The sequence below is a fragment of the Danio rerio genome, chromosome 17 (assembly GCF_052040795.2).
Source record: "Danio rerio strain M-AB ecotype USA chromosome 17, GRCz13ab, whole genome shotgun sequence".
NCBI classification, from domain to species: domain Eukaryota; kingdom Metazoa; phylum Chordata; class Actinopteri; order Cypriniformes; family Danionidae; genus Danio; species Danio rerio.
Window position 1 is genome coordinate 10897915 of NC_141037.1, and position 23163 is coordinate 10921077.

Sequence of the window (23163 nt, forward strand, 5' to 3'; positions counted from 1 at the left end):
TGGGCACCCCTATACTAGATAAACCTTCTGTAATTTGCATTCATTTGCATTTTCATTCCTTTTCCTTCAGCTTAGTTCCTTTATTCATCAGGGGTAGCCACAGCGGACTGAACCGCCAACTTATTAAGGATATGTTTTACATTGTGGATGGCCTGCCAGTTGCAACCCAATACTGGGAAACATCCATACACACTCATTTACACACATACACTACGGACAATTTACCTTATTCAATTCACCTGTACCGCATGTCTTTGGACTGTGGGGAAAACCGGAGCACCTGGAGAAATGCCACGCCAACAGGGGGAGAACATGCAAACTCCATACAGAAATGCCGACCCAGCCAGGACTCGAAACAGCAAGCTTGTTGCTGTTAGGCGACAGTGCTAACCACTGAGCCACCGCTATCACAAATAAACATTTTAACAGTTTAAAAATATTTGCATGTATATTTAGGGATATTTTGTCCACTATATTCATTTTTGATGCCTTCTGAATCATATATTCTTCTTCAATCTGCCGAATTTTTATCTGTTTTGTGGGTTTTCGTCTTAAAACCTTTTCAAGGTGAGTGTTCATGACTCCACCATAAGAAAGAGATTACAGCAAGAAAAGCAAGTGAAGCCTGCAGTTCTTTTGGATGTTGTTGTGGGGTCTTTTATTGACCTTCTGAATGAGTTGTCTATGTGCTCTTGGGGTAATTTCGGTCACCCGGTCACTCCTGGGAAGGTTCTCCAGTGTTCCATGTATTTGTCGCTTTTAGCTCCAAATGATACATTGAAGGCTTATGAAGTAAAATGATCGCTCAGTGCAAGAAACTGAATGTTATTAAATATTTAACATTATTGCCTTTAATCCACAGTTAACTTCCATTTCTGGATGAGCTATCGTTTACAAAAGGGGTGCGCTAACAAGTGATTTAAAAATTATTATTATTATTATTATTATTATTATTATTATTATTATTATTATTATTATTATTATTATTATTAATAATATTATTATTTAGTTAGAGGCTCTAAATGAGCCTTTTGGGCTTTTACCTCTTCCTGCACATTTTTTTTTTCAGTTTTACTCCAGTATTTTTGTATTCTTGTGCAAATGAAGAAAGCAAAAAGAACATTTAGGGTTGATTTCAGTGATCTGCTGTGTCACATCAACGGTTGTTTTATCTCAGGACTGAATCATGATTGTGGATTTGCATGCATGGACGAGGCCAAAATGTTCCTGGACTGCACACAGGTGAACTGGCAATGATGCCGAGGCGTTTGATGCCAGCCAGTAATTGTGTCATAATGTGAGAGACGAGGGCTGGCAGCGTCCTGTTGGCGTTTGGAGGGGTTCAGTGACACTTGACATGCCTCTTCAGCTTCATAAAGCAGGACAAGAGAGCGATCTGAGCGAATGCTGCTTTCAGACACAGACACGGGGATGTGAGAGAGGGACGGGGCTTTTACAGCAGCTTGGTAATTAAGCATGGCGTGTGAAAGAAGGTGGAACCTAAACCTAAGGGGTGGGGCTTGTGAAGCAGCTTGAACATTAAACCAAAAAGGGCTGAATTAAGGAGGGACGGATTGAGTGGAGGGGGATAAAAGAGAATTTTTTTTTTAACAATTAACTCTACGCTGCAAAAAAAATGCAGGGTTTCACACAATTGCTTCATGCTGTCCCAACACAAATCGATTAAGTTAGCTTAATAGTTTTTACAAATTGAAGTGAATTAAACTTAAAAGAAATAAATAGTCCTAAAAAAACATAAGATTTGTAACTCTAACTCTTTAAACTGGTCCATTAGTTAAAGTATTTACCATCAAACATCACATTGTTTTATCTATTCGAAATCGTAAAGTAAAAATATTGTATGAAAGAAAATATATTTGTTAACAAAAAAAGAGGGTGGAGGGAGAAGTTTCGAGTTTCACTCGCTGAGGAAGGTGTTGAGCTGAAACGTTTGTGTTTATATATCTGAACAATGTGAAATACAAACCATAACACAGTGGATCATGCAACACAGGCTCATTGTGAAAATGTACCCCCGTATACATTTCTGGAGAGTGCAAATTTTGTAGCCAGAGCTACATATGGCTGCATTTTGTCTTTTAAAGCAAACACTACAGGGTGGTATGACACCGCAGACGGATTCTGTTTCTTTTCCTGCTACCAGCTGACCACTTAACTCCATGTGGGCGGCTTTACCGCTGTTACCAGTTTGCCCAGTAGCTCGCCATGTTTGTTGATGAACTTTAGACGCAGAGAGGAGTTGACCGTGATGACAGGGTTTGAGTTTGGCATAGACCGGTTCCAAAAAGCACGTAAAACAAACGGCAAAAAATTAGATAAACAACTTAATTACAGGGTGAGAACATGGTAAGATCTGAAAGTGTGGTAAAAATCAGGCAGCTGTGAGGGATTACTTTTTTTCCTGATTGCATTTGAAAACACCATTGGTTGGGATTAGGGAAAAGGGAGGGTGGGGTCATCGGTTGGTTTGTCAATCAGTCAGTCAGTCAGTCAGTCAGTCAAAAGTGGCCTCTTGTGGATTTACGTGAGAACAGCAGGCGCGAATAGCACTCGCAAGTGAAATTTGAGATCTGAAAAAAGTGTACACGTCAGCCTCTGGTGGATTCGCGAACACACTACAAAAAAAGTAGCTCCTGGGCGTATTTCACAATCTCCAGAAATGTATATAAGGGTACGTATCAACAATAAACCTGGGTTAGGATCATGACATTTTAAATTAACAAAAAGAATACTTACACAAAACAAAACTTTAGCTATGGTCATTTACTATTTTTCCTCCGTTTCTAATCCAACCTTTTGACTCCGCCTTTAACCCAGCCCTCAGTAGAACAAAACAAACATAAAATATTTGTGAAGTCTTGATAATAAAGGCCTGCCTTCTCTAAACTTCAGCTGAATGCCTGGGCTTTTCCCTCTTCTTCTCTCTCTCTTTCTCTCTCTCGCTCTCTCTCTCTCTCTCCCTCTCGTCTTCATGTTTGTAGAATCAGGTGATTTGATTAATGCTCCTCCAGTCAGTCTTAATAAGGCCGGTATCGACTGACCTTCTACCGAATAAGCATGTTGCCATCTTCCGGCCCTCATTTACAATGCAAACGCTGCATCTGTAATCCACATGTCCTTTCTGCAATCACAGTCATAATCTGCTGACGACACTTCAGCATTACAGCTGCGGAATTGTCACATCGCGGAGATTAAGGAGAGACGAGGGTTTCGCCGAAAACACTTGTGCTGAAAGTGGGCTTTTTGTGATACTGTTAAAATAGTGGACGATGGGCCGACGTGTGCTTGAATTGTAATGGACACAAGAGCTTTTGGATGAGGTAGAGAGATTGATAGATGGCTTTATATTTCATCTTCAGGTGGAAATAGATTTTTATGAGTGTTTTATGATTTTCTTATTGTAATGTGAACACTCTGGTCACTTGAAAGCATGTCCTTGATTTTTTTTTTACTTCTTTTAAATCAAATCAAAATTATTATTAATGCTATTACTTTGTGGTATTATTATTAAAATGCCCTTCCAGCTGCAACCCAGTACTGGGAAACATCCATACACAGTCATTCAAACTCATACACTACGGCCAATTTAGTTTAAATAATTCAGACTTGAACCAGCAATCTTCTGGCTGTGAGGCGACAGTGCTAACCATTGATCCACTGTGTCACCCCGAAAAAATAATTACATTTAAATATAAATAAAATTACGCATATTACAAGTGCCAATTTTTGTTTTTTTTTTAAATCATTGCCATTAATACTATTACTTTGTATTTTTATTGCTAAAATGTATTTTGTATCTTTACTAAGAAAGCTACTTTCAAAGGAAACGTTTTATCAATTGCATATAAAATTAGTCAAACTAACTTGAAAAGAATAAATATGTTTAAATATCAATCAAAATTACACACACGTACATTAATGTTATACATAAAAACAAAAAAAATGTATTAATAAAATTAGTGATTTGGAAATTCTGGAAAATTTATTGTAATAATATTGTAGTAAAAATAGTTTCTTTGAAGTAAAAAGATAAAAATACTGTGAATATATTTCTATTTTATGAATTAATGAATTTTCACAGACCTCATCTTTATTGCTTCATTTTAGAATAATTTATAAAACTACATCAAACTTAGTTTTGTTTAGTTTAGTGTCTAACAGATGAAGAATTTTGAGGGGAAACATTATTATTATTATTATTATTATTATTATTATTATTATTATTATTATTATTATTATTATTATTATTATTATTATTAATTTATACTTGTAGTTTATTCTATCATTTATTTTATCAAATAATTTACTTATCAATTTGTAATCATTCATTCATTCATTCATTTTCTTCAGCTTAGTCCCTTTATTCATCTGTGGTCGCCACAGCGGAATGAACCGCCAACTTATCCAGCAGGTTTTTATGCAGCAGATGCCCTTCCAGCCGGAACCCATCTCTGGAAAACATCCACACACACACACACACACACACACACACACACACTATGGACAATTTAGCCGACCCAATTCACCTGTACCGCATGTCTTTGGACTGTGGGGGAAACCGGAGCACCCATCGACCTTCTTGCTGTGAGGCGACAGCACAACCTACTGCGCCACTACGTCACCCCAATTTGTAATCAATAAATTATTATTTATTATTATTATTGATAATAATGATAATAATAATAATAATAATAATAATAATTATTATTATTATTATTATTATTATTATTATTATTATTATTGCTATTGTAATTATTATTACTATTAAATAATAATAATAATAATAGCAATAATAATAATAAAATATAATAGTTTTTTAATATTTTAAATTTAATAGTATAATATAATTAAATATAATAATAACAATAATAATAATATAATAATAATAATAATAATAATAATAATAATAATAATAATAATATTAAATATAATAACAATGATAATAATAATAATTATTATTATTATTATTATTATTATAATAATATAATATTAATAATGATTATGTCATTATTATATTATTATTATTAATTTTATTGTTAATTTATTGTTTCAATCTGTAATATTCTTTAAAAAAATTCTCTTTTACTAACCATGACTGCTTTTATTTTATTTTAAAAATATTACATAAAATATGTTTCTGCGACAATATATTTTAAATGTCATTTTAAACTAAATGTGTGCAATGATATGTGTGTGCAGTTTGTTGTAGATCTCATCGTTAAAGACATGAGCTGGTTTACTGGACAGCTGTGATCGTGTCTGTAAGGAAACAAGTTGCTTTTGTTTTTGTTGGGATCTGATTCAGTTGTGTGTAAAAGCCCAAGTTCACCTCTTCAGTTCTTCAAAAAGACAAAGATTGTTTGCCCTACTGGATGCAGGAGGAATGTCAGTCTTCCAGAGAAACATCCAGACATCTCCTCCTGCAGCTTTTTGAAGCTCAGGGACAAAAGAAAAAGAAATAAAAGCCAGATGTGCTGTTTCAGGTCTGTGGTGTTTGAGAGGCCAAACAGTAGGAAAAAACATACAGATGGATGGACAGCTGGTGGTCCTGTTGCACAGTTGTTTTGCTGTATGTTTTCAGGGATGCTCTGTGATTTTTATTTCATATTGGATTTTGTTTTTTGTTTTGTATTTTTTCAGTCAAATACTACTTTTAACTGTAGAGGTGCAAGTGAATTCCTTCAGTATGCATTCCTGAGAATATGTATGCTCTTAGATGTATCACCGTATCTGCCATGCTTGTAGTTTGGTTGTCAGTTTTTACTCGTGTTTGTAGTTCTACTCAAATTGAAGTCCAACATGCAATGTAATGTGTTAAATTATGTTGTGTGTCATATTGTTGTGTCTTGTTGTTATATGTTATGTCATGTCATGTTATGTTATGTGTTGTCATGTCATGTTATTTCATATTTTGTTGTATTAAGTTTTATGTTATTTTTATGATGTTTATGTTATGTTATGTTATGTTATGTTATGTTATGTTATGTTATGTTATGTTATGTTATGTTGTCATGTCATGTTATGTTATGTTATGATGTCATGTCATGTCATGTTATGTTATGTTATGTTATGTTATGTTTTGTTTTATGTTATGTTATGTCATGTCATGTCATGTCACTTCATTTCATTTCATGTTATGTTATGGTATGTTATGTCATGTCATGTTGTTAAGTTATGTTGTCATGTCATGTCATGTGTTATGTTATGTTTTCGTTATGTTATGTGTCATGTTATGTCTTGTTATATGTTATGTTATGTTATATGTTATGTTACATCATGTTACGTTATGTTACGTTGTGCTACGCTATGTTACATTACGTTGTTATATGTATTATGTTATGTCATGTCATTGTTACGTTGTTGTTATATGTTATGTTGCTATATGTTATATATTGTCTTTTTATGTTATGTTGTTGTAATTATGTTATGCTATATGTTGTTATGTGTTAAATTCTGTGTTGTTATGATATATTTAACGTTATATCATGTGATGTTATATTATTATGTTATGTTGTGTTACGTTATGTTGTGTCTTGTCTTGTCTTGTCTTGTCTTGTTATGTTATGTTATGTTATGTTATGTTATGTTATGTTATGTTATGTTATGTTATGTTATGTTATGTTTTGTTTTGTTATGTTGTTATTTTATGTTATGTTATGTCATGTCATGTCATGTCATGTCGTGTCATGTCATGTTATGTTATGTTATGTCATGTTATGTTTTGTTATGCTATGTTGTTATGTTATATGTTATGTTGTTATGTGTTGTTATGTTATATGTTATGTTGTTATGTGTTGTTATGTTATATGTTATGTTTTTTATGTGTTGTTATGTTATGTTATGTTGTTATGTGTTGTTATGTTATATGTTATGCTGTTATTTTATCTTATATGTTATGTTATGTTGTGTTATGTCATGTTATCTATTATATGCCATGCTGTGCTATGCTGTTATGTTGTTATGTTACGCTGCATTACGTTACATCATGTTATGTGTTATTTGTTGTGTTATGCTATGCTATGTTATATTGTTATGTGTTATGTTATATGTTATAATAAATGTTATGCTATAACAAGCTATACATTAGGTTATGTTATGTTGTGTTGATTTATGTTATGTTATGATATGTTGTGTTGATTTATGTTATGTTATGATATGTTGTGTTGATTTGTTATGTTATGTTATGTTATGTTATGTTATGTTATGTTATGTTATGTTATGTTGTGTTGTGTTGTGTTGTGTTGTGTTGATTTATGTTATGTTATGTTATGTTATGTTATGTTATGTTACGTTACGTTACGTTACGTTACGTTACGTTACGTTATGTTATGTTATGTTATGTTATGATATGTTGTGTTGTGTTGATTTATGTTATGTTATGTTACGTTACGTTACGTTATGTTATGTTATGTTATGTTATGTTATGTTATGTTATGTTATGTTATGTTGTGTTGTGTTGTGTTGTGTTGATTTATGTTATGTTATGTTATGTTATGTTACGTTACGTTACGTTACGTTACGTTACGTTACGTTACGTTATGTTATGTTATGTTATGTTATGTTATGATATGTTGTGTTGTGTTGATTTATGTTATGTTATGTTATGTTATGTTATGTTATGTTATGTTATGTTATGTTATGTTATGTTATGTTATGTTATGTTATGTTATGTTATGTTATGTTGTGTTGTGTTGTGTTATGATATGTTGTGTTGTGTTGATTTATGTTATGTTATGTTATGTTATGTTATGTTATGTTATGTTATGTTATGTTATGTTATATTATGTTGTGTTGTGTTGTGTTGTGTTGTGTTATGATATGTTGTGTTGTGTTGATTTATGTTATGTTATGTTATGTTATGTTATGTTATGTTATGTTATGTTATGTTATGTTATGTTATGTTATGTTATATTATGTTGTGTTGTGTTATGATATGTTGTGTTGTGTTGATTTATGTTATGTTATGTTATGTTATGTTATGTTATGTTATGTTATGTTATGTTATGTTATGTTATGTTATGTTATGTTATATTATGTTGTGTTGTGTTATGATATGTTGTGTTGTGTTGATTTATGTTATGTTATGTTATGTTATGTTATGTTATGTTATGTTATGTTATGTTATGTTATGTTATGTTATGTTATGTTATGTCACGTTATGTTATGTTATGTTATGTTATGTTATGTTATATTATGTTGTGTTGTGTTGTGTTATGATATGTTGTGTTGTGTTGATTTATGTTATGTTATGTCATGTTATGTTATGTTATGTTATGTTATATTATGTTGTGTTGTGTTGTGTTATGATATGTTGTGTTGTGTTGATTTATGTTATGTTATGTTATGTTATGTTATGTTATGTTATGTTATGTTATGTTATGTTATGTTATGTTATGTTATGTTATGTTATGTTATGGGCAACATTTTGGAATCGACAGAAGTCATTCTTCATCCAGTTTTATCATTCAGTTTTACAGTTCTGTTCCTCATCATTGTGCCTAAGTAACACCAGGCCACGTCTCAGTCAGCGCTCCTTCTCTTTACTCATTGTTTCTGCTTGGAATAATAATTCACAGAGCACTAAATAGCTTTGAGGGACATTAAAGGGATTATAGTCATGTAATCCTGCGTTCCCGACAGACGTGGACCTGATCACAGAAACACAACAACCACAGACTCTTGTTTTCTTCAGCTCGCAACAGTAAATCCGTTCGTCCCAGCGCTTCGGAAATGAGCCTGTTTAAAGGTTAGACAAGCACACGCTAATTATTTGATGATTGGGATGAGCCCTCGCTCCCTAAAGAGTGAAAGTTGCCTTTCGATGAGGTAAAAAGACTGAAAATTAAAAGAGCACAAGTGCTTGTAGTTGCGCGGTCGATACAAAAAAGCGCATTAAGCGCACTATGAAAGATAATGGATAGGACTTCATGAATAAGTTATTATAAGGCCTGATATAATGTTAAGCAGATCATATATGCATCAATGTTTCATGCTATGTTTAACTGTTTGCTAGTTATGATCTGTTGTGCGATATATTATGGGATACTGGTGTATGATCACATTTGATAAAAATATCTATGCATGTCTAGTGACCTAGGTTAAAACAAATATGATACCATTTATTATTAAGATAAAGCTGCAAAATAAAATAAAACAAATAAATTAAAATAAAATGAAATAAAATTAAATAAAATGTATTTAAAACATTTTTAATTATTTGTCAGCTCTTTATTTATTAACAAACTTTTAAATTTAAATGTATTTTATTATTATTATTATTATTATTATTTCTATTATTATCACTTATTATTATTCATATTATTATTATTATGATTATTATTAATATTATTATTATTATATCTAATATTATCACTTATTATTATTATTATTATTATTAATAATAATAATACTATTATTATTATTATTATTAATATGAATTATTATTACTGTTATTATTATTATTATTTATCATTCCTATTATTTATTAATATGAATTATGATTGTGATTATTATTATTATTATTATTATTATTATTATTATTATTATTATTATTATTATTATTGAAAACATAACCGTTTTTCCCTAGGTCTCTAATGTATTTGATATATTTTAGATATATTTTCTGTCTTTTATATTTATTTATTTATATATATATTTTTTTATTTACTTATTCATGTTTGTATAAACTTCAGTAATTTAGTGATTTTAAAAGTATTTCTGTACTTTTTTATTTATTTTTTTCGTATTGTTTACCCCAGATGATACCTGTTAACATTAATGTGACAATAGGGTTCGACATGTTTAGATTTTGTTATTATTATTGTTATTTTTATTTGTTTTTTTATTAATATAATGTGTATATGTTCAAACATGCACCCAAAACCCAGACTGTCCACTTTTGCTCCACTTCAAATCGTGTGTACAGAATCCGTTTGGGAAACAGCGTCTATTTATTAATATGTCTGCCAGTCACGCACCGCTACATGAACTGACTGTTTTGAGAATTGTATAGGGGCAGTGTCGACTGTAATGGAAAGCAAGGAAATCCTGCCATTTTATATTTATTTTAAAGTGCTTTCATGCCTAAATAAAGTTAAAGCACAGAACATATTCACATTTAAGAGCAAGGGACATCCCCTGGTGGTTTGCCGGTATGGGTTGTAGGAAGGATCGGCTCTTTGATGTTTATTGCCACCCTTCATTGAAAGATTGAAAATATGGGAGAAATATGGTAACATACAGAATGATAGCTGGATAGCCTAAGTCTCTAATGTATTTGACATCTCTATATTTTCTGTCTATTTATTTATTTACTTGTTTATGTCTGTACAAGCTTCAGTATTTAGAAATTAAATATTATAAAAATTATATAATATTATATATATATATATATATATATATATATATATATATATATATATATATATATATATATATATATATATATATATTTTTTTTTTTTTTTTTTTTTTTAAGCACCATTTAGTAACATTTCAGAATCATTTCACAATTAAAGTTTTTAATCTAACATGTATGTTTATTTTGATTTCATCTTGATTGTGAGTTGATGTAAATGACTGAGGGTTTGGACTGGTCAGTGAAGTGTGTGTGTATCTGTCTGCAGGTGGAGCTGACGGGCAGCAGTGTGTTTGATTATGTTCATCCGGGCGATCATGTGGAGATGGCAGAGCAGCTGGGCATGAAGCTTCCTCCGGGTCGAGGGCTGCTGTCTCAGGGCACTGGGGCCGAGGACGGGGCCAGTTCAGCCTCTTCTTCCTCACACTCGGAGACACCAGAGCCTGGTAAGAGCATGGTGGTTTACACATCATAAGCTTGGCAAATACTAGCTTGCAACGTTAGGTTTGTGTTTACACTCAATCTTAGTTTGGTTAGATTTTATTTTATTTTATTTTATTTTATTTTATTTTATTTTATTTTATTTTATTTATTTTATTTTATTTTATTTTATTTTATTTTATTTTATTTATTTATTTATTGACAACTTTTATTTATTCCAAATTATTTTATTTAATTTAATTTTAATTTTTAATTTAATTTCATTTAGTTTATTCCTAAATATTTTATTTAAAAAAATATTTTATTTAATTTTGTTTTGTTTTATTTTTAATTATTTTTATTTTCTTAATAATTATTTTATTTTTAATTTTAAAATGTTATTTAACTTTTTATATTCTAATTATTTTATTTTATTTTGTTAAAAATATATTTATTTAATTTTATTATATTCTTAATTGTTTTTATTTTATTTTAAATTATTTTTATTTATTTTTTTTTTTATTCAATTTAATTCTAAATTATTTTTATCCATTTACAAATAAATTTTTTTAATTAAATATTTTTTTTATTCTTAATTACGTAGTTTTATTTTATTTTATTCCTGATTTGCATGTTTTCATAGACCATAAATACAACAAAACTCATTCAATATGACACCCATCTGCACTTTGAGTTATGATCCATTGATCTGGAAGCTGTTTATTTTGTTTGCCCATCTGTTTATTTATTTATCCTCAAAGCAGTGTTGATTTCTGTGTTACTCTATGTGTTGCACCAAGTGGTCAATATGATGCTCAGAGAAAGGGCCTTAGAGAGTTGGCCAAAACTGTGTGTGTGGTCCTGGTATTCAAATATTATGAATGTTTCCCTCAAGTACAATAATACCAGCGTTTATTTTTACTTTGTGGGGACTTTGGCCTGATTAACCACAGCGAATTAATTTTTAAATAGTAAAAAAAAAATGTAATAATGCACAATGTTTCCTGTTAAGGATTGTTTAGGTGTATGTACAGTATAAGCATCATTACATCTGTGTGACGTCCCCATAAAGAAATATGTACAAGTGTGTGTGTATCTCAATGGTCCTTGTATTCCAATGTTGTAATTGTTTCCATAAGGAAAACACTTATAAATCATCCTGAACTAAGTATTTTGTAGAATTTTTTTCGTGAGGTTATGGTTTAGGAGTACTGTAGGTAGCTTATACAGTCATGTTAAGTTTATTAGCTTTATTGTCATTGTCATTTCACTATGAGGACATACAGTGGAGGGAAATGTTGTGTCTAGCAGGATCACGGTGCTAGATAAATCAACATTATCAAAAAAAAAAGGAACAACATTGGACTTAAGAGCTATTTTAAACCTATACTAAACATAACATAGCATAACAAACTAACATACCGGAGTCTAATTGAACTATGCTAAATACTAACTATATATATTCTATACATACTATTTATACAAGAATATACATAACCTAGCACAGCCTGTACAACTAGTGCAATATGATTATGTGCTACATTCACAAGTAAACATTGTTTTCCTCATTAAGTGCTTGTAAGGTGGAGTTTAAGAAAAGTGCCGTGCATGCAGAACTTTTGCAAACAATTTATTTGTGTTGAATTTAAACCAAAAAAAAAAAGTTTAATAATGTTCAACTTAATTTGTTTGTTTAAATTCAACACGAATAAATAGTTTACAACCACTTAACGTAAAAAAAATTGAGTAAATCCAAGCAATCATCTCTGAATATTTTTTTCAGTGTGTGCATATTGAGAGAAGAGTGTTTCTACGGGAGGTTTGTCAAGCCCACTCACTTGGGTGAGGCACAATCAGAAATCATTCTATAAAAGTCCATCTGTTTGCCCAATGATGAAACTAACAGTGTGGTCAAATGGTAAATGTGTGTAAGCCCTTGCTATTGCTTCTGAAAAGGATTCTGGTATTATTAGAATTTATTTATATTTGTTTTTTAGCTCTGAGTTTAATCTGTGATCACTAAATTTAGACAGTGTTGTTTCTTATTAGTACTTGATCATATTCATCAAAAGTCAATAAATTTGGATATTTGATTATTTCAGATACACTATATGTATGTTATTCTTTCATTGGGGACCAATTGTTGTTCTGAGTCCATGTGTGGCCAATTTCACATGCATTCCCTATTTGGGCTCGACACCTTGATTCTTAGTCAGAGGTTTGCAGGCGACTGGTACCTTTTAATACAGCTGCCTTCTGCTTGCTCTGTGACAGAAAAGGTAGTCTACCTAGTCTCTTACCATGCAACTTGCCAGATCAAAAATGGTCAGAAAGCTAAAGGCCTACTAATAAGTGCTGTCTGCTTCTTTATTTGTGATCCTCGAGTCGGATCCACACTGGCTGTAAAACACCAAAGGTCAACAAAGTGTCTACACAATTTACAGGTAATTATGATTTCAGTCGAATTCAAAATAAATCAAATATAAATTATTATTTGTCAGGGAAAATTATATTATGCCACTTACAAAATAAAACAACCAGAAAGCCAGTTCAAAGATGATACTGTAAATATACAAGGTCTATTACTCAAAGTCAAATCAAAGAGACAGAGATGTAAACCTGACCAGAGAAGTATGTTGCGATAGGTCTGAGACTCACACACTGCAATGGGGTGTCTTGGCTACAAGATCTCAGTGACATTTTGGCACCTTTCCCTTAAATACTCAGAACAAAGAACCATAAACTAAAGATGATAAAAGCTTCACCAAGACCTCTGTCTGGTCATATGTTAACCTAAAAACTAACCACCATCTGGGGTAAAAAGTTCATAATTGGCAGACAATTTCACACTTCAGTAGAACAGACTTTTCTCAAACTCAGTACAATAATTATCATAATACAAGTGACGACTGCAATATTAAGACCATTCACCAATCACACAGAGACCTTTAAAATTTCACCAAACATGACAAGTTAAAGTTATAGATCACATGATACACAAGATACACCATATGTATAAAGATTTAGTGTGAAATGTCCGTGACCTGAGCTTTGATTGAAAAAGTGCAGGGGACAGTAGAGAGGAGGGCACAACCCAGGCACATAACGTCAACATGACGTCATATTAAAGTTTTACTCCGACATACTCCAACGTCATTGGGATGTTGGATTTTTTTATTTGGAAATGAAAATCGGGTTGAAGTCTGAACACAAAGTCATGCCAATGTCCAACGTCCAACCTGAAATCAACCAAATACCAACGTCTAATCATGTTACACCTTGACGTTGTGTGGACGTTATCAATGACATCTATCAGACATTGAATTTTGGTCACTTTCCAACACAACCTAAAATCAACGTAATTTGATGTGGTTATTGGATGTCAAAATAATGTTGTCCTTGGTCACCTGACGTCATGGAATTTTGATCACCTAACATTATGACCTAAATCTAACCTAATATTAAACATGTTATGATGTTGTGTGCCTGCTGGGATGATGAGTAACTGAAGCGGTTCAAGAACTTACTTTCTTGTAGATCTGCTTCTCAGACTAGTAAGTTTATTGTTTTATTGCATGGCAATTCTTGTGGACTTGTCTCATGAAATTCCATAACAATTCACAGAGTCTGATATTATAAAGAGATTTAGCCATCCTTACAATTACGTCTGTTGGAAATAGTCCCCCCATAAAGTGTGAGAACCCAGCACACGTGTGTATGTGTGTGTTAATGGCATGTGTGACATGATATGGCTGATGAGTGTCTTCCGCTCGGCCCCGAACTCTCCAGGGGCCGCGGCACTGTAACACAGGCTTACCCTGCTCCCGAATTTAATTAGAGGAATTGTATGGCAGGGATGAAAAGAGGTGACATTCCTCATTGGAATTCCTTTCAGGGCTCTTATAGACTTTGCCTTCCAAATGTTCCCATTTTCATTGTGTTGTACTGATGATAATTTAAGTATTAGGGGAAAATCCATTTATAAATTAAACAAAATGACTTGATATCCATCAGTCCCCGAGTTCATCAAGCTGTTCAAACATGAGGGAGATTGGCTGGTCGGCCCGGGTCTTCCGAGAGCTTCAGTAATTAGATCTGCCAAGGATTTATTCTTTGCTGATTGGAGCTTTAAATTAATTGAAGTTCCACATTTGTGGTTTTGTCCTTTTCGTGGCGTTCTCTTTTCCTTTTTTTTTTCTAGTGGGCAGAAATTTCACACTGGCAGACTCTAAGTGTGTGTGTGTGAGTGTGTGAGGGTCTTTAATGCTTAGAGGGCTGGTCTGATGCTGAGATTTATTTGTGTACACACAGAATCATTAAAGATGTGCTTTACTCTCAGATAAAGGGCACTACGGTCTGTCTTCTAACACCAGAGCTTCATTTATAAATGATGAGGAATTGAGTCTCATGCTGTGCAACAAGTTCTTGGTGCTCACTTTTGAGGATAAAACGTGGATTTATGATGTGCTAACTAGACCAAATTGGATTACAATCATTAAAGCATAGCAGTTTTCTACATCGTAGTGCAATTTAATGGTACAAGATGAGAACTAGGATGACACGTTGGCTCAGTGGTTAGCAATGTTGCCTTACAGCATCAAGGTCACTGGTTTGAGTCCAGGCTGGGTTAGTTGGCATTTCTGTGTGAATTTGGCATGTTCTCCTCATGTTCCCGTGGGTTCTGTTTCCCCCACTGTCCAAAGACATGCGCTATAGGTGAATTGGACACCCCATTCTGATTATGTACCCTTATATACATTTCTGGAGAGCGCCATATATGTCCCAGGAGCCACGTTTTTTTGCCATTTTTGTTTTCGCGACTCCACCTGAGACCGCTGTGTATGCTTTTTAAGATCTATCTCAAATTTCTTTCACGAGTGCCATTCGTGCCTGCTGTTCTTATGTAAATCCACCAGAGGCCGCAGTCGGCTGACTAACTGACCAACCTACCGATCTCACCCTTCTCCTTCCCTAAACACATTCAATAGCCTTTTAAAAATCACCGATTGACGAGCGCCCACCCCCCTCCCTAAACCCAACCGATAGTGTTTTCAAAAGCAATCCAGAAAAAGAAAAACCCTTACGGCAGCTTTCAGATTTGACCACATTCTTGCTTGTTATTTACTTGTTCATTTTATTTTTTAACATTTATTGTTGTCTCACCTGCTTTTTGTAACTGTTCTTCACTGAACTCGAACCCTGTTGTCGCAGTCAACTTAACTCTGCATCTCAAGCCCTCCCACGTACGTTTCGAGCTACCGGACAAACAGGTAACAGTGGAAAAGCCATCCATACAGAGGAAAGCAGTCAGCTGGTAAGCGTGAAAAGGAACGCCATCACAATACTCCCTATCATTCGTTTTAAAGACAAAATGCAGTCATATTGTAACAATACGATATTGACAACGGATCCAAACGCAGAGTCTTTATTTGGACAGAGTGGTCAGGCAACCAATGGTCAAGCACAGGAGCAAACAGTATCATGCGGGCAATACAAAAGAGGTCGGTTCAGGCGGCTAACATCGAAATCAATAAACAAAGCAAAGAACAAAACACGGCAAGACAAGGACAAACGCTTCGAAATGTGTACAGAAAGAACAAGACTCAGTAACTAGTGTGAGGGAGTGAAGTGTATTTATAGTCCTGGGAATCAGTGATGACAAGCTTCAGCTGTGCATGTAATCAGGGAAAATCTGAACAGGTATGTGTGTGAGGTGCATGACAGGATTTGTAGTCCATTTGGTGGGAGATTTGTAGTTCCCCAGTGATGTAGTATCTAGATTACTGGTGACTGTAACACATAGGTACTTCTGGCTACATAATTCACGATCTCCAGAAATGTATGTACAAGCCTATGTTTTCAGAATGAGCCTATGCTGGAATTGGATGAGCTAAACTTGCCGTATTGTGTGAATGCAAGAGTGTATAGGTGTTTCCCAGTACTGTGTTGTGCCTGGAAGGGCATCCGCTGTTTAAAACATACTGTATGCTAGAATAGTTGGTGGTTCATTCCGCTGTGGCGACCCCTGATAAATAAGGGACTAAGCTGAAGGAAAGTGAATGAATGAAAGATGAGAACTGGTCTTGATAAACAACTTTCGTGAAACTCAACTTTTGAGTTCTCTCACCAAACTACTGTGTTCCCTGAACAACCCTACATTCATTCCCAAAACTATTGTTTAAGGTGAGAGGGAAAGCTGTATTTTAGTTTTGTGAGCAAAACAAAGTTTCTTGGAGGATCACAATACTCTTGCAAAAAGCGAGGTTTCTTGGGAGACTGCAGTACACTTTCGAGACGAGGAGAAATTTTGTGAGGATTGAAATACTCTTGTGAAAGAAGCTAAAGGTTCTTGGGGCATTGTGATACTTTCTGTAGAAGAAGATGGAAATACTGACTGCAAATATTCTTAGAGTTTTCTTAGAATCACTGAACTCAAATGAGAAGGATTTTTTGGGGGGCTTGCAAAAATAAAGTTTTTTTAAGGGATCGCAGTACTCAAAAAACAATTTTTTCTTGGGGATAGGGTGGTGGAGTACTCTTTTTGGAAAAAAAGGGGAAATTTCTTTGAAGAGTGCAACTCTTTTCTTTCTTTGAAAAAGAAAATCACAATTTTGAAGGGATTATAGTCCTCTATAGGAGGATATACATATTTTGCTATAGCATGCAAACTTTGGAGGCTCAGTGGTTAGCATTATCGCCTTACAGCAAGAAGGTCACTGGTTCAAGTCCCAGCTGGGGGAGTTTGCATGTTCTGCCCTTGTTGGCGTGGGTTTTCTCTGGGTGCTCCATTTTCCCCCATAGTCAGACATGCGCTATAGGTGAATTGAATAAGCTAAATTGGACATAGTGTGTGTGTGTGTGTGTGTGTGTGTGTGTGTGTGTGTGTGTGTGTGTGTGTGTGTGTGTGTGTGTGTGTGTGTGTGTGTGTGTGTGTGTGTGTGTGTGTGTGTGTGTGTGTGTGTGTGTGAATGATAGTGTATGGGTGTTTCTCAGTACTGGGTTGCAATTGGAAGAACATATGCTGGAATAGTTGGCAGTTCATTCCACTGTGGTGACCACAGTAATAAATAAGTGACTAAATTAATGAATGAATCCAAACTTTCTTGCACAGTTTTTGTGGGAGGTCACAATATTGTTGTGAGTAAAGACCAAGCTTCTTGTGGATCACAAATCTTATGAAGCAGGCCCAAAGCCAGCTATGAGGTCACTGAGGTCTGAATGTTAAAAACCAAATTTGAAGTTCTATAAAAATGTATTTAAAATCATGTCTCTGAACAAATTCACCTCTCTTGCTTTCAGCAGCTCTCAGATGCAGTGCAAAAGCAGCTGCCTCCACTCCTTAATGTTTATTCATTCATTCACTTTTCCGCTTAGTCCCTTTATTAATCTGGGGTTGCCACAGGGGAATGAACCGCCAACTTATCCAGCATATGTTTTGTGGAGGGGATGCCCTTCCAGTTGCAAACCCATAACTGGGAAACATCTATACACACTCATGCACACACATACACAATGGACAGCTTACCCAATTCATCTATTCCGCATCTTTGGGCTGTGGGGGAAACTGGAGCACCTGAAGAAAAACAACCGGGAGAACATGCAAGCTCCCAACAGAAATGCCAACTGATCCAGCCGAGGCTTGAATTAACAACCTTCTTGCTGTGAGGCAAACGTGCTACCCACTGCGCCACCATGACGCCCCTCCTTTCCCAAACCAGATGTAATTATTATACACATTGCATTTTTGGACTTGCTTTTAATACTGATACAGATAATGGTAATAAAGTAATTTAGGCAATAATAATGTTGGAAGAAAAAGTGTGGAGTTCGCGGATCCATATTCAATTTGTAAAATTAAATATTTAAACTAATTTGGTATATTTTTGGGCGACTTCTTTTGTTTTTTGTAGTAATATCTTGCAACACTGCATTAGCAGCACTTACTCAAACTATAGACTACATTCAGCAAGGCAAACACAATGATCATTATGATAATATCTGTACAAAATCGTCAAAACAGAAGCATGATAAGCCTTCTTTAATTATCATTTGGGAAATATTTTCCCAAAAAATACATTTATTATTATTATCATTTTAAAATCTGTTTAACGAAGAGAAGAGTTTTTTCAACACATTTCTGAACATAATAGTTTTAATAACTCATTTCTACTAACTGATTTCTTTTATCTTTGCCATGATGACAGTAAATAATATATTACTAGATATTTTTCAAGATACTAGTATGCAGCTTAAAGTGTCATTTAAAGGCTTAACTAGGTTAATTAGGTTAACTAGATAAGTTAGGGTAATCGAGCAAATCATTTTATAACAGTGGTTTGTTCTGTAGACAATCAGATTGCTTAAGGGGGCTAATAATACTGACCTTAAAAATTTTTTAAAAAAATTAAAAATTGCTTTCATTCTAGCCGAAGAAAAGAATATTATTGGAAATACTGTGAAAAATTCCTTGCTCTGTTAATCATCATTTTGGAAATATCAGAAAATTCACAAACAGATCTGTACAACGGCAGAAATTAAAACACTGGCCATGATGTAGGCTATATGCCATTTTATCAAGTTATATAGTTAGCTAACCATTTACATAGAAGTCACACTGTAGTTCATAAACATTTATTAAATATTTATATAAATCATCTCCCAGAGATGGGTTGCGGCTAGAAGGGCATCCGCTGTGTAAAAACTTGCTGGATAAGTTGGCGGTTCATTCCACTGTGGCGACCCCAGATTAATAAAGGGACTAAGCTGACAAGAAAATAAATTAATGAATAAATGAATGAATGAATAAATCATCTAGAGCAGGGTTCACCAATCTCGTTTCTGTAGGTCCGGTGCCCTGCAGGGTTTATCTGCAACTTGCCTGCCCAAGTGTTTCAAGTATACCTAGTAAGACCTTGATTAGCTTGTTCAGGTGTGTTTGATTAGGGTTGGAGCTAAAATCTGCAGGACACCGGACCTCCAGGAACAAGTTTGGTGATCCCTGATCTAGAGCATACGTTGTCATTCATCTTTGACAAGTCTTAGTGAAAATTATCATAGCAAAATATTAAATGCATGAAACAAAACTATGCAAATTTGTAGCCATTATTATAGCTGATTTTTTGGGAGGTCAGTGGTAGATGTGTTCAAACTTATATGGTTAGCGTTCCTCAATTATCTACTGCCAGTAGATATCACAACTACACCTGCAATTTGCAGCCAACAGTATTGTCGTTGATGGTTCACTTTTGTTTTTCCCTACCTGCTGTCTTTGATGTCACAGCTGTGTGCCAGATGAAAATGCCATTGAAATGAATAGGAATAATAGTTCTCTTTCTCCGGGTATTGTAGTCTACCTTAGGACACCAAATCTCTTTCTCTCTGAAAGAATGACAGACTGAGTGGTGCTTAAAATATAGTCAAGCATTTCACCTCATATGCCCATTTTTTTCTCCTCTTTCTGCCTATGATGTCACTTATTTCCATCTGCTCGACCTGCAGAGTAAATTGTGTTATCATCATCCTGTTTTAAATAAGGTAAAGGGAAAAGCGTGTGTTTTTTCTCTCATCACTGTCTCCATCTCTTTCTCAAGGGCACGACACGCCAGCAACAAAGCAGTAAACGTGCCGGTATTTTTCTTGAAGATCGTAATCCTGCTGTTTGTCAACAAGAGGCTTTTTTGATGAGCGTGAAAAGCAGCCCCCGTTTGCGCATTAATAAAAGGAAACGATTGAAGCTTCATTTGCAATGAGATGAATTTGGAAACAGACGCGTGTGCCGGTGACATCTGTCCATTCGGCTCTGGCACACAGAGCACATCATTTGCCACACTGCTTTAGTTACTGTTCAACTTCTTCATTTGGTTCAAAGGAGCAATTCATTTAGCATTCTTGATATATTTCATGTTGATTTCATAGCTGACATAAGGAAAGTGCTGTAAAATTGGAATTTCGTGGAGTCTTTATTTTTTATTATAATTATGATTGTGATTATGATTATTAGGAGTAGTAGTAGTAAGAGTAGTGGTCGTAGTAGTCGTCGTAGTTGTAGTCGTAAACGTCGCAGTAGTTGTCGTAGTAGTAGTAGTCATAGTAGAGGACGTAGTTGCTATAGTAGTTGTAGGCGTTGTTGTTGTAGTAGTAGTTGTAATCGCCGTATTAGTCGTAGTTGTACTAGTAGTAGTAGTAGTTGTAGTCGTAAAAGTCGTAATAGTAGCCGTAGTCACTGTAGCTGTTGTAGTAGTAGTCGTAGTAGTAGTAGTAGTAGTAATTTTAGTAGAGGCCGTAGTCGCCATAGTAGTTGTAGTCGTAGTAGTTGTAGTATTGATCGTTGTATTAGTCATAGTCGTATCAGTAGTTGTAGTCGTAGTAGTCATAATAGTAGCAGTAGTCATCGCAGTCATTGTAGTAGTTGTCAAAATCATAGTAGAGGCCGTAGTCGCCATAGTAGTTGTAGTAGAATTAATTGCCGTATTAGTCGTAGTCAAAATAGTAGTTATACTAGTTGTAATAGTAGTTGTAGTTGTAGATGTCATATTATACGTAATAGTAGCCATAGTCACTGTAGTCGTTGAAGTAGCAGCCGTAGTATTGTCGTAGTAGTAGTCATAGTAGAGGCCATAGTCGCCATAGAAGTTGTAGTTGGAGTAGTAGTAATCGGCGTATTAGTCCTGGTCGTAATTGTCTTAATAGTACCTGTAGTCATCATAGTCGTTTTAGTTGTAGTAGTAGTAGTAATCGACGTGTTAGTCGTATTCATAATAGTAGCCGTAGTCGTTGTAGTAGTTGTCATAGTAGTAGTAGTCGTAGTAGAGGCCTTAGTCGCCATTGTAGTTGTAGTAGTAGTAGTAATCGCCGTATTAGTCGTAGTCGCAGTAGTTGTAGTAGTCGTAATAGTAGCCATAGTCATTGTAGTAGTAATTGTAGTATTTGTTGAAGTAGTAGTAGTAGTAGTATTGGTAGCTATAGTCACCATAGTAGTTGTAGTTTTAGTAGTTGTTGTAGTCATAGTTGTTGTATTTGTAGTAGTAGTAGTAGTAGCCGTAGTAGCAGTCATTGTAGTAGTAGTAGCTGTAGTCGCAATGTAGTTGTCGTAGTCGTCGTAGTAGTAATCGTAGTAGTAGTAGCCGTAGTAATAGTAGTAGTAGTAGTAGTAGTAGTAGAAGAAGTAGTAGTAGTAGTATTGTTGTTTTAGTCGTAGTAGATGTAGTGGTAGTCATAGCAGTTGCTGTAGTAGTTGAAGTAGTAGTAGTCGCCATAGTAGTTGTAGTTGTAGTAGTTGTAGTCGTAGTAGTTGTAGTCGAAGTAGTAGTAGCCATAGTAGTAGTAGAAGTAATAATAGTAGTGGCCGTAATAGTAGTAGATGTAGTAGTAGTTGTAGTAGTCGTAGTTGTAGTAGTAGTAATAGTAGTAGTAGTAGTAGTAGTAGTAGTAGTTGTTGTTGTGGTAGTAGTTGTGGTCATAGTCATACAAATTGCCGTTGTAGTAGTAGTAGTCTAGCAGTAGCTGTAGTCACCATTGTAGTTGTATTCGTAGTAGTTGTAGACGTAGTAGTCATAGTAGTAGCCGTTTTCACAGTAGTAGTCGTAGTAGTCATAGTAGTAGTAGTAGTCCTAGTCTTAATCCTAGTCCTAGTAGTAGTAGTAATAGTAGTTGTAGTCGCATGGGGAAGTCAACGGTTACAGGTTTTCGGCATTCTTCAAAATATCTTCTCTAGTGTTCAACAGAAGAAAGAAACTTTTGGAAACACTGGAAGGAGAGTCAGTTTTCATTTTGGCGTGAACTATCCCCTGTAACACTCGAAATAAACAAAAAGGATACTTTGGTTTCATTTCCATTACAGCAGACTGACGATGACCAGTGTAATGTACAGTATATGTCAACATGCATGCGAGAAACAAGCGCTGTGGCATTAAACATTGATCAGGAGAAGGAGACACTCTAAATAAAGGAGAAAGAGCGTGAGTGTTGCTGGCGATGGGCAGCGTCTCCCGCAGGGTCAGACCTTTGATTTGTGTGGATTCTCCTCCGGCCTTTAACAGGTGTCTGCTGCTGTGCCTGACATTTCAAATGCAAATACAGCTCTTTTCCACCAGGCTTCTGAATGTGAAGTCCTGTCAGAGCAGAGGAGAAGCTCCAGCACAACACACACACACACACACACACACATCTAGGATGCACAAACACGCTCAGTTGACTGGTAAAGGCTGGAGTGAGTCGTCATTTCTGATGGTCAATAGGAAGATGACTTTTGATTCACTTTTGGTCATTTCTGCCGATTGTGGTTGATTTATATCATTTACAATCCTAAATGGGGTATATGCACAGCTACATGTTTCTTTCCATAGCCTACCGATAAACGTCCGGTGA

General features: G+C 34.5%; 1 protein-coding gene and 1 long non-coding RNA gene across 11 annotated transcripts in view; both read left to right on the top strand.

The window, feature by feature from the left end:
- The window catches only part of npas3 (neuronal PAS domain protein 3), a 609585-nt gene that overhangs the window by 477383 nt on the left and 109039 nt on the right, over positions 1–23163 (top strand). For all 10 annotated transcript variants that reach the window (XM_087289921.1, XM_087289922.1, XM_087289923.1 and 7 more), the window contains one exon: positions 10646–10823. In XM_087289921.1, coding sequence (XP_087146047.1) covers positions 10646–10823 — 178 coding nt within the window. The remainder of the gene's footprint in view (positions 1–10645; positions 10824–23163) is intronic.
- On the top strand, positions 12147–19228 carry LOC147833015 (uncharacterized). Its single transcript, XR_015513051.1, has 3 exons — positions 12147–17522; positions 18402–18946; positions 19130–19228. It is a non-coding gene; the product is annotated as an uncharacterized LOC147833015 (long non-coding RNA).